Genomic DNA, 13,700 nt, shown 5'->3' on the forward strand with positions numbered 1-13,700 from the left:
GGAAACAGTTTTTTCATATTTCCTTCTCATACTACGAATCTTTTACTACAATTAAAAGAAAGCAGCATGAAGAGCATATGACACCGGTTTTTAATTTTTTAATTTTTTGAAAAAAGCTAATTAGTGACAAAATGGGAAGGTGATGATAGAAAATGGTCACACACACTGAGACCTATTCTTAATATCCCATTTTTTGATAAAAGCAATAAAGTCTCAAAGGATGATCAATGATGCTCGCTGAAAATCATCACTAATAGTGTCCCCTTCTTGATCAAAATTGATAGGGGTTGACAAGGATAACAACTGTGGCTAGGCCATGAAGCCTATAGTCCCACATTGCATTGTGTTCATGTTTTGACATGCTATGCTTGTGGATGGATGCAGGTGATTTCGGCCACTTGCCTCGATGTTTTGATAGAAGGGATGTACACTGAGATGATTCACACGAGCAAACTAGTCCGATATACTATGTTATGTTCAGAAGCATTTGCCATTGAGAAACCCTTGAGGATACCCCTGATGGCAAGATGACTCTTTTTGAGGCCTATTGGGAGGATCCATGGATTAGGATACTAGGCGGTCCATTGTGGCCTAACTAGTATGCAAACAAGACTAAATTAATGGATGTTTTTTATCAGTCATTATCTTGGACAGACTAGTGGTACTGCAAGAAGACAATGTCTAATTTCTGCCCTTCTATGTATAGATGATAGATATGCATATATACAAAGAAATTTTGACTTTACAATTTGCATAATGATGATAGATGTCCCACAAAATTTTGTATGGACAGCATCTCTAAATATGAGATACACCACTCTAAAATATAGGATACAATGTAGAATGACAAGATAGCAGAGGAAGGGAATTGCATGCAGTTTGAAGGGCTATACTAAAGAAATGGGAACCAGGGAATTGTGATAGGGAGAAAGTAGAGTTTACTATTCTAATAGGTAACACACACCGTAATAGGCTCATTGGGATGACAGAGATCCTAACTTAATGGGTTTGTTTCTATCTCCCCTAGGCACCTACTTGGTTCGCGGACTTCGCCAGGTTTGGATATGAGGATCCACTACTAGCCCCCTCACAAGCATGCCAAGCAATCATGACCATGTTCCCTCAAAGAGTCCATGAATCTAGAATTGGCTTGGATTCACAGGAATTGAAAGAACACCCAGATTCGGGTAGACTGTTAATAATGAAACTATTCTTCAATCATTGGTGCAAAATCCTAGTCCTTAGCAAAGGCAAGGCAGATGAGGCAATAACCCTCATTGGCCAAGTCCATGAATCCCTTGACCAGATTAATCATGAGGACAATAGAGCCCTCTTGGACTTTGTGGAATCGTCCCCGGGCACTATGAGGAACTTATTTTTGAGCTTTAGTCTGAATCCCCCTGTTAGCAGTCCAGCATCTGTAGAAAATATGGGATTGAATTGTTTCATTCCCCCACAAAATATGCTCTCTTCCCCTATCCCAACACAGTTTTTGCAATATGGAGGGACTTTCTCAAGATGACTAGAACAAGATCTTCTCAGATCTAATGGTGACCCCAGTGACAACTACCAGTAGCAAGAGCTCAGGCCCCACATATACGAACCCCTTCTTCCCACCGAGAGTTTTGGAAGTGAAACTTATGGCACATGACAATAGGGTCTAGGACCTGCATGACATGAACCTTCTAGCCCCATTCCCCATTGACACATGGCTATTTCTCACGGATCTCATACAGTGTACTAGGAACATCAAATTGGAAGCAAAGCAAGTAGCTCAAAACTTTAACATCCCGCTTATATATAGCCATGCACTTGCCAGTTTCTTCCCTATGGCTATGTTTGCAACAGGCAGATGCCCTTCCCCAATGGGGGTATTTGGTAGATGCAAAAGCAAGATCAAGGAATCAGAAAGGAAATCCTCGAAGTATGTCATTAACATTTTCAATGTGGGGAGACCATATATTAAATGCAGATTCAATTAGGAAAGAATGGACTAAAAAGCCCAACCACTCTAGTTTGACCATGCCATATGGTTCATAGTTAACAATCTGGTTACCTTCTTCTCGAGCAAACCTTTGAAAGCAGCCTTCAACTCCTTTTTACTGTTTATGAAGACCCCAGATATGACATTGTTTGGGAAGGAGTCCATCACCTTCATGTACATGAGGGAGTTGATGCTTACAGTAGTATGGAACCTTGAGAAGAGTCCCTCACTACCGCTACTCCCATCCCTGGAGGTATGCTCATATGGGGAGAAAATTATAAGAGGGCAGGAGAGCAGCAACCATAGAGCAATAAACCCCTTTAAATGAGGCAGATTCTAGTCACATGGTGGTGCAAGCTATGGGAGATCCAAGATGCTACAACTAGCCCAATCATGCACCCCAAAGCAGATTGAATGGCAAAATAGTGTAGAGAGCTCAATCCACTCGGACACCAAAGAATCTCAGGTAAAATCTTGAAAGATTATGAGCAGTGGCAACACAATGTCCTTTACTAGAGACAACAATGCAAAAATGCAAGTTAAGCACCTTTTATATGACGACCAGGATTGATATCTTGCAGGTATGCAACTCCCCCTAAAAAAGCCTTGATTTCCTCCCTCATGGGGAGCTCACCCTAACCACTCACCACATGAAGAAGAAAAGAAAAGGATTTATATCTTTAAAATTTAATAATCCCCTTCTTGATTTTTTCTCCATAAAGAAACTAGTTTCTGACATTTGTTTGAGTCATGATTTTGAGTCATGATTTACAATTAGCTAATGGATTTATAACAGATGCCTCTATTAGCTGGTCCTTTAAAGATAATCTAGGAGCAAAATTAATGAAACCATGGCGAGTCTTTAGAGATGAGGGGAACATATCATGTAACTGCCTTGATCCTCACATGGCTGGATTCATTAACAAAACATGGAACCATGTGGTAACGTTGGATACTGCCCTAATTTTGAATGACCAACTCCATAATGAAGTGTGAAAAGGCTTGAACCACATCCCAAGGGAAGGATTAGAATTGATGGACACTCTTTATTCCATAATGCAAGCCTGGCAACAACTCATGAATTTAGTAGATGAAGTGGAGGAAGGCAACAACCCCCTAGAATTAACAAAGCGTTTTGAAAATTTTGCAAGAGAATTCTTGAGACACTTGATATAGTCACAGATCCCCCCCCAAGGGGAACCCTTAAACTTTTCTTACTCAAATGGGGTACAAAAGGAAGTGGACCGGATCACATCCATATTTTGATCACCTCCACAGATAAACCAGCATCCACACCAGCATTTGTATGCACTAAGCTTGCCTTCTCACTAGCATATAAGAGTCTACATAGCCCAGACTTCATCTAGGTAGAGCATGGGGACTACCTTGGCTGACTGGCCAAGGGCATTCTAGCCTTTTGGCTATGCCCACACATTGAGTGACTTTCACTACCTTACTTGATGTGCACACACAAAGCACATAAGAGCTCTTTTAGATGGATAACCAATGTCCATGCTTGTGTCTTCTCAGAGATAGCGGGATTCATTTCTTTATTACTTCAGGCATGCTTAGAACCCCTTATGATAGCTAGTGCAAGGTTATAGGAATCGATCATGGATGACCTTGGAGTCCCATCAAAAGCCTTTTGGATAGTCAAATCAGTCTATGACACGAAGATAAATCTACCAGACTCGATAACATGTGCATTTATAGCAGACATTGGGAAATGTTTTGAGAACATCCCACTACATGGAGAAATGGGCCTAATTCAAGTAATGGAACAAGTGATATCTCTAGCCTTCTCTATTTCGGGGAAGAGATTCATTGCCCCCTAGAAATGAGGAAATGCGAAATGGCGACAAGTGAGGCCAAGGCATACACCATCCACTTCAAAACCTGAATTAATTAAAATGAATACATGGCTCCTTTGCAATATGCACCTTTGTTTAGGGGGAATGACATACAAACAAATCTCAGGGATCCCCATGGGATTTGCTTGCTCCCCCCTTTGGTGCAACCTGTACTTGTTTTGGTTCCAATACAACTTCACCAAGAGACTTTGGCACCTCAAAGACGAACAAGCCTTAGGAAACTTCAGGCCCTCAGCAAGGTACATGTATGATATTCTCTTTATCAATGTACCAAACCTAAGGCAATTCTTGGATCCATTTACAAAAAAAGACCCCAACAACCCATATTGGATTTACCCATTGGACTTCCTGGAGATAAAGGAAACAACCAAGGCATACTCTCTTGACACACAAATAGAACCCCAAGGAACAAAATTTTCCTTTCTAAACATGACCATTACAATAGTACAACTCGGCAATGGAATAGCGGTCACGAGCAGATTTGATAAACTTGAAGAACTTGATTACAAGGTATGCTAATACATTCAATGGGTTGGGAACAAGCCAAAATCCTTTTCAAAAAGAGTTATGATTTCTCAAATAATGCCTTTACTATACACAGAGAGTGGAAACTTTAATTAAAGCAACGGATTTGATTGGAGTAGAAGCTGAGGGCTGATACTGGAATTCCTCAAAGGCGACTTCCTCGGTATCTCCCTGAACACATGAACAATAATTCGATGGATGGGTAAGCTCCTCCCACCATTTATACCCCTTAACATGTACTCAAACTAGAACCTTATGCAAGGCAATGGTCCAACCCAATCTACAAAGATGGGTGGACAGCTAGCTACCCATGCATAGACCATGTGGAAATGACCGTTGCAAGATTGAGGATTGGTGGGATATACACACACACACTGGCCTCCCAAGAGGGACAGGACTGGATCCCAAACGGGGATCCTACGAATGGAACAACTGATTCCCTTATGAAGGATCAATTAATACCCACAATTAGGAAGGACATCCATTTGGAGAAATGAGGGCATCTATAGACCCCATGATAAACACCCTAGTCCGAATGGCTCTCTAGAAACCAGAACTACAATAACGGAACCCATGAGTCCGAATAACTCCATAAAATTATAATAATAACACACACGAGATACCCTATGGTTATGGGTTAAGGGTAGTGGAACATACTCGGTACCCTTAGCCTAATTTTAAAAAATAATGCGAACTAAAGGCCATATGACTATGGCTAAGAAAACACTTGAATAAAAGGACGAGACCAAAGGCAGGGAGGGCACTTCACACCAAACCCCCAGTTGTAAGACTTCTTTCATACAACAAGTGGGCAGGGAGGCAAGAGATGCCCCAGGGCCGACGGCTTCAAATGGAGGTAATGGCGCATGCAGGAGTATGAAGTATTTAGACATGGAGTCTTATGCCTATCTACCTTCCCACGCTAAGACCTTTAGCAAAGCTTCCAATAGCCACCCAAAGATACCACCCCAGATGGTATCCGAGGCGCATCGAGCCCAGCACCCAGAGAAGACAACGAGTCCTCAGCTACCGCTCCCTGAAGCTTTTGACAAACCAAATTTTGAGAAACTCGAGACTACGAGGAGGAAGCAGAGACCTGGGCTTTGAACTTGAAGCATCACAAACCGCGAGAGAGCAGAATCACAAAGCAGCCTGACAACTGGCATGATGGTGCATGGCAGACGGAGCGCCTGACCACACTCGAAAAACACACCGCCCAAGTGCATTCTTCTAGTATGGCGAGCACTCAGGTGAGTTGGAGAGGCATAGATACCCTCAGACAATTGGAGAGGCATAGATACCCTCAGACCTCCCACCTTGCTGCAAAATGACTATACCACTCCATCTTCTTCTCCTCCTTTCTACGTTCCCCTCCCATTTCTTCACTAAGGCGATGCCTGTGGTCGGGGATGAGCCTGGAACCCTTAGGGTCCACCTAGAAGCTCACAAGAGCTGGGTGGCGAGGCACCAGGATGAGACCACCAGAGAGATGCCCTCCCCTCAGGGGCATCCCATGCTCCCTTCCCCTCACCTTTCTAGGCTTAATCTCTCGCAAGAAATGCTAAGGAAAAACTACAAACTCGATTGAGCCCTCAACATTAGCAATGATCACTTGGCCAACCAGGGATACATGCTTGAGATCCTCCTCCTCAATCTTATGAGGGAACGAGGAGCCTAGCCGATAAGTTAAGCTAGATGTAACTTCGGTATAAAATATCCCTCGTCCATTTCTACACGACCGTTTATCACCAAAGTCGATAAATCATGCTTGCATGCTTAGGAAGATATAGACAACCCATGGGTCTTCACGATATTTCACACAACTATTCAGATATACAGCTTACCTTCCCGATTTCTATCGCTATGAGCTTGCAAGCTTACATGTTCTAGCTTACACGTAGAACACCAAGAACGGATAGCCTACATGATGAGAGCCTTCAAACTTGTAACAGAGGAATACTCCGCAACATTCTAGACTCCATAGCTATGCTATGTAGAGTGCCAACAAACAACAATGAAGGCCAATTACTATACAAAGCATTATTATTATCATTTGCTCATAAAATTAGAGCTTATACAAAATGTTACACCAATAGGTAGGATCTGTATGAACTAGGACTGTGATAAACACTTTAAAACTTAGGTAGGAGCATGAATGGGATCCCACACAGGTAGCTCCGTGAAGCTCCAACTCTAGGTACTATGAGCAACATGAAATGCTCCACCGCTCCTAACATCTCCCCTGAGCAGCAACAAAAAAGAGGTTTGAAAGGCCAAAAAAACTCGAGTGACAGTGGGCTTGCTCCCATAGGATGGACTCGACTCAACAAGGGCCTATATAGTTCAATGATAATACCTCAAATGGGAAGGCATCCACAACATTGTCTACCCTGAACCCTTTAGAGGATAACTATCATGATGAGGTAGAGGCTATAGTATACAAAGTAACTCTGTGAGGCTGGGATATGCATCGACTTTCACTATTCATCATGAGTAACCCTCGATCATCATTCCCTAGCCACCTATAGTAAAACACTCCACACTGTGAATCATGAATAGAGTGCACAATCTCCACAGTATAACCTTAGCTTTATGGTTTTATACGATGCTTTGCCTCATTAAAAATAACTACAAGGTTACCTCTCAGCTAGAGACCTTCATAGCCACATCGGATTCCAGTGGACTGAAATGATGTATTATATAATGCAAGCACCTTACAGTCTTATGAAGAGCTCTATGGGTTGAAGTTTTGATTAGAGCCTGCATGGTAACAAGGTTATCTACTTACAACTTCTTTCCTCCATAGCTAACCAAAAATATTAGAACAATGGAGCTTATGATCAGGTTGGATGTATTAGAACCTGTTGGCTCTGTCTCCCTCTTGAGCCATCAAGAGAAGATGCTAGAGAAATATAGGTAGTTATCTAACTCTAGAACTTTCCTGTGGGTTAATAAATTGTCAAGGTTATTGTTACTGAAGCCCTCTGCATCCTTTTTTATACAATTTTTTCATATTTCCTTCTCATACTACAAATCTTTTACTACAATTAAAAGAAAGCAGTACGAAAAGCATATGACAACGGTTTTTAATTTTTTAATTTTTTGAAAAAAGCTAATTAGTAACAAAATGGAAAGGTGATTACAAAAAATAGTCACACACACTGTGACCTGTTCTTAATATCCCGTTTTTGATAAAAGCAATAAAGTCTCAAAGGATGATCAATGATGCTCGCTGAAAATCATCACTAACAATGTTCGCTTGATCAAATATGATAGGAATCGACAAGGATAACAATTGTGGCTAGGTCGTGAAGCCTGTAGTCCCACATTGCATTGTGGTCATGTTTTGACATGCTGTGCTTGTGGATGGATGCAGGTGAGTCTGGCCACTTGCCTCGACGTTTCGATAGAAGGGATGTACACTGAGATGATTCACACGGGCAAACCAATCCAATCTACTATTCGGTTTAGAAGCATTTGCCACCACTGAGAAACCCTTGAGGATACCCCCAATGGCAAGATTACTCTTTTTGAGGCCTATTGGGAGGATCCATGGATTACAATACTAGGTGGTCCATTGTGGCCTAATTAGTATGCAAACAAGACTAAATTAATGGATGTTTTTTATCAGTCATTATCTTGGATAGACTAGTGGTACTGCAAGAAGACAATGTTTTATTTTTTCCCTTGATATGTATAGATGATAGATATATGCATATATACAGAGAGATTTTGACTTTACAATTTGAATAATGATGATAGATGTCCCACAAAATTTTGTATGGACAGCATCTCTAAATATGAGATACACCACTCTAAAATATAGGATACAATGCAGAATGACAAGACAACATAGGAAGGGACTTAAACCCTAAACACATTAAAAGCCCTTAAACTTCTACTAACCCACATTTAAATCTCATTCTAACCATAATTTGCAAGGTCAAATTGACCAAATGAACTAACTTCAAAACAATGGCCCTACCAAGTCATCCCTTAGGACCCTTGCAGGGCCAAAAAGTAAGTTCTAATGTGAAGCTAGCATGATCTATGAGAAATCATCCATAGAATGAGATATAACCTTGGAACTAAGGTACACTAGACGTTGCATCTATGACATCTATATAAAGATCACATTACCTCGAAAAACCATTGAAAATCATGCATCTTATTGTTGATCGTCACCCTCCTGGGAAAAAGAACGAGAGTTTTAGAGTGACAAGGGAGGATCTCGATCTAAAGGTTCTTGCCTCTTCTCCTTGAGGCTGTAGCCACAACCCTTATTAAGCCACGTGTCAAAGGTTTTTTGGTTGGAAACGCTAAATTGAACAAGTACATGGACGTGTTGGAGAAGACAGCAGCAGTAGCAGTAGCAGTAGCAGTGCAGGAGCATCAACATCAGTAGCAGCAGTAGCATAATCTCAGATGATTATTAGTGTTCCTTCGTCTTCTCCAACGACCTTCTCTGCACTCTTACTGGTGCTTTCCTCCTCCATCTTCTTCTTGTTTAATTGTCGTTCTTCAAGCCACTCGTCCAAGTTAATATCCACGACAGCTTTGTCAAGGTCACATCGATCGAGCGGACGATCTGGCTGAGACATGAGCTTATTGCATCCCAACGTCCGAGGTTTGGCTACCTTAAGTGTCGGCCCTTCGTTAATTTCCTTCATGGCACGCCCGGTGCCTTCTCCCTTGAGCAATTGAGTGCCTAATGTTGCTTCCTTCGCTACTACTACAGCTTGTGTCCTGACAGGATCCCGGGCAAGAAAAGACGACATGACCTCATTTCAACCGAGGGTGCACCGCTTCCATCCAAGGCCTCGACCGCGGGCAGTTCTGGGCAGCTGCAGCTCTGGTTGCGGGTGTTGCGCAGGATCTAGGAGTACGAGATGGGCATCGGGGTGTTTTAGGCGGAAACAAAGAAGTGATATAGAAAGTGATAGCAATCGGAAGCAAGATGACACTGCAAGCCCAAACACAGTCATTTATAGAACTTGGCAATGTACTCACAATACTTACCAGCAACTCATGAATTTTTTGGAAGCCCAACTTCGGAGCATCGAGTGAAAAGCCTACCAGGAAACACAGATCATATATTGGGCAAACTTGGACTCGTATGAGCTAGTATAAAGATAAGGATTCACTCCAAAAAATGTTCGACACACTGACGAGGCAGAAAAAACAGCGACCAGTTTCAAAGATAAGGACATACAGAGTCGCCTTGCATGAACTAAAGAGTATATACACTCTTGAAACCCTCTGTAAAACAACCAAAAAGGGTTCGATCCAAAGTCACATGTGAAGTTTGGAGAGCCTTGCGATGACCTTATGCTCTACTCTCACAAGCCTAAAAGCTCGACTTAATATAGTGATCAAACTTCCATTTCCCCGAGGTTGGAGAGGCATGTAACACTGGCTAAGTGGAGAGTGAGAATGTTACGTATTCTACTTTGGACTTCCTCTAATGATAGTTGTCTTTTATTGCTGTCCAGAGTTTACTAAACGATCTGAGAATGTTGGAATCATCCCGCTCAAGGACGCATGCAGATCCTCTTAGGGTCACATTGGCAAGTTTTTCTGATATATTCTCTCGATGTTCGATTACGATTATGACTATTGACATTCAGGTAATATGCCAGTTTCTTATGCATTCGCGAGACTTATCCTCGGCGCTAATATTCTTGGCGTTTGTATTCTCGGCGTTTATATTCTTGGCGTTATCTCGGCACTCAGGGAAGGGCCTGTTCCCTCGGATTATAACTCTTTCAGAAAGGAAGCGCATCGCCTCCCCGCACACACTATGTGTGGTTATAATAATTATATATTATATATTATAATATAAATATTTTCAATTACTCGTCCATTCAAACAAAATTTGCTTTCAATTTGAATTCTTATAACATTCCTCTCGTTTAATGCATGTTATCGATGTGAGGGAGCAAGGAAATCCAAGATGGACGCAAGATTGAAGGATGACTACACCTTTATTCATATGGTTGTAGTCCATGTGACAATCTTGTAAAAACAGCAACGAAGATTAGTTATTGTATCGCCTTATTCATGTATTTGTTGGACTTCAGCTTTCAAAATATGGAGATCACAAAATCTGACATTTACAGGGAGGATTGGGTCCTAACAAACCCTGTGTCGTATCTCGTCTCGTGACCACTATTTTACTCATTCTCTTTCTTCCTTAAACAATTGATAAAATAGTAGGATTCCGCTTCAATTTCAAGTTAGTAGTTACTTGCTCCACACTGCCTGCCTGCCTCAAATCTAGTTCTCTTTTTACCTTAAAAAAAGGAAAAAACATTCTTGCCGTCGTAGCCTGACCGTTGATAAACTCGACAACCTCAACAGCTTGGAAACCATCAGAATTGATCAAAACTACTGCAGGTTGAGCCCCTGGCGGGCACCTCCAAAGGGATTTCCTCCACCTCGTCGTGGAAGTGATCGTGACTGGAGTGAGGCTCGAATGGATCTGGGCTACTGTCGCAGCTATCACGGATTGAAGAAGCCTTGCTCCCCATCAAGGTTGTGTATTGCTTTTGCAGCTCCACGATCTCCATTGATCTGCGAGAGTTCTCCTCCAGCAATTTCAGGCTCGCCTTTACGACTTTCTGCATTATGTTGCGAAGGTTTCTGCCGTGCTCGCTCTCAATCGTATCCAGCTCCTGACTGTGCTGCTGCAAGACAAACTCCAGCACCTGTGGCTCGCACAGGAGCACCGGATTGTTGAGCGCTTTCTCGTTATAGGGCGGGCTCAGCTTGCGCATTTCGACGAACCTCCACAAATTTTGTGTGTCCTCCTCCGCGAATTCGCCCTTTGCCAGTAGCTTCTCGATGGCAGCATACAGCAGATCGTGCGACTTCCGAGTTGATGATGGAAACGACTCTATCATGTACATGAAATCGCTTGCCGACACAGAGGCATTGTCCAAAAAATTCCAAAGGCATGAATCTACCTCCATGGCCACCTCTTCCATCTCCCTCTCGTTTATCTCTTCCTGCACCTCGCGGAAATGGCTCATGAGCGATAGCAAGACTCCAGGCTCAAATTTGTAACTCGGCAGGTACTCATCCAGCTCGTGCAGGCTGCCTCCAATTCGTTGCTCCAAAAAAGCATTCGCGGGCAGAAGCGTCTTTACCATATCAGAGTCTGCTGTCTTCATGCAGGATCCAACGTGTTGCAGAAGAGAGCACCAGTATTGGGATGAAAGCTCCAGCCATGGACGAACCAAAGTTACGCTTCTCTCCAGCATCCTCGTCAAGCAGACGACCACCCAGCACCTCGCCCTGTTGGTTCTGCACTCTGTCGTAATTGTGCTCTCTAGCCACCCCTTCACGCTCCTTCCTTGCCGACACTTGAGATTTAGATTTACCTCAGAATTCACCAGTTCCTCTATTATCTCCGCCGCGTACTCGTCTGGAAGTGAGCACGTTCTAACCAGGATGTCCGTGAGCATTTGGCACGGGGAGCTCTGCCATGTGTTGGGGGAGCTGGAGCTCTTGAGAGGAATGGGTGCCGACAGGTATTTCGTGTCGAAGAAGGCTTTGATACAGGCGGAAGCGATTACTGAGAGGCACCTCGACTCAACATACTCGTCAACAGGCGAGCCCAACCGCTTGTATTGTAGAAGGAACGCCATGCAGGCCCTCCAGTGGCTGAAGACATTCGTGTAAAGAAATTTTCTGGTGCTCTCCAGGAGCTCCGCCATACCCAGGTACTCTGCAACGGCTCGGATCTGGGCAACGTTTTGCAACGTATAGTTGGGCTTGATGAGGTAGCAGAAATCTGCAGCAACAGAGAAGGGTTTTGCTCGACCAACAAGGTCGCGTAGCACCACACGCGTTGGAGAGTCCGAGCGGAAGCCCTTACTGGAGCTCGGCAACGTCCGAAAGTATGAACTGGCATTTAGCAAGGGCAGCATGTGTAAATTGTGTTCTTCACCGTCAACCTCCACAGTTACATCACTAAACTCTCCTGTTTGTCGTATTCTTTGCAGCCATCCGCTAAAGCTGTTTTCCTCTTTCGCGGCCATTTCAAGTTACAGTAAAACGGTCAATATGGGCTTTGCCCCTCGGCGAAGCACCTTCAGCTATGCCAAGGGCCTAGAGGAGTGGAATGATTAGGCGTTCACCTCAAACGAGACCTCATCGAGTGGAAATTATTCCAAGAGCAAGGCACCATCTCTAATTTGTCATGTTCGTACATCATCCGATCACGGCTAAACGACAGCTCGACACTGCTAAAGAAACATGGACGCTCTGACAGAAGCCTCCGAGGATCAGGCATAGTGGATCATGAGGAGCAGAAGCGTGTTGTAAGGGTGGTCAGATTTCCCTGTTTTAGCCTTCAAGTTCCAGGAATTGGCGTCTCAAGATTTTGCAGCTTGGTTGGAGACTCGCACAAAAGGCTTGGCTTATTTTATCTCAAACTCTCAGGCTTCAGCTACTCTCTCAGACTAGACGATATAAAGGTAGCCAACGAATCACAAGGATTTACGTACCGATTGTAAGGCTCGATTTCAGAGCGGGTTCAGTGACTGAATGAAGCTGTTGGTAGTGGGCGCTGCAGCTGAGGGCTGAGCTCGGAGGTGGAAGGAGCCTGGAAGGTGAAGGTCTCGAAAAATCAGTAAGGCTTTTCTGGTGATATGTGGACTGGATCACGAGGACTGAACAGGAAGAAACGTTGTTGCTTATTACGTGCGGCACAGCAGCAGCAGGAGCGAAGTTTGAGACAAGGCGTAGCTACATTCGATTGTGGAAGCAGAAGCTGATCTAGACTCTGGCTGGGCCGACGAGCAGCTATTGAATATTCTAGTGTGGCAAATGGCGGATATATCAGGGATGCGGAATTTGGCGCCGGAACGCCTTTTTTTTGTACGGTCACCCTGCCGGCGGGGGCGGGAAGGCCGGCAGCAAACTCTATCGACTCTTGCCATGTGGAGGCTTGCCCTCATTTTGGCCTTTACGTGTTACCCAAGCAATGGCCTACCTATTTCATACGCTATAGTGGACCTCCTCCAAAATTGAGGCAATCACACAAACAAGGTGTTGTATTGAACGTTGTTTGTGGACAAGGTGTTGGGTATAGTAGTGTTAAGCAAGGAATGGTCGGACCACTAAATGAAGTTTGTTCCAATTTAGGTGTTTTTGGCGTTGTTGTTTGTCTCGATGTGGTCCATGGTTGTTTCATGGATTGTTGTGGGTAGATTGATGATTTAGTGCAACTGCCTTTTGGCCATGAGTTACAGGGATAGTTGTTGTTGCAACAAAAGTCATGTTGTAATCAATGTTAAGGTCTTTGACGATGTATA

General features: G+C 43.5%; 1 protein-coding gene across 1 annotated transcript; it reads right to left on the reverse strand.

Moving 5' to 3' along the window:
* Nucleotides 1-10,751: 10,751 nt before the first annotated feature.
* Nucleotides 10,752-12,422, reverse strand: LOC147882913 (BTB/POZ domain-containing protein At5g48800-like). Its single transcript, XM_087400532.1, has one exon. It carries the CDS (start codon nt 12,420-12,422, stop codon nt 10,752-10,754), a length of 1,671 nt encoding a protein of 556 aa, XP_087256658.1.
* Nucleotides 12,423-13,700: the final 1,278 nt, after the last annotated feature.

Source organism: Dipteris shenzhenensis, chromosome 29 (assembly GCF_047967505.1).
Source record: "Dipteris shenzhenensis isolate YYH24624 ecotype China chromosome 29, Dip_SZ_1.0, whole genome shotgun sequence".
Classification (NCBI taxonomy): domain Eukaryota; kingdom Viridiplantae; phylum Streptophyta; class Polypodiopsida; order Gleicheniales; family Dipteridaceae; genus Dipteris; species Dipteris shenzhenensis.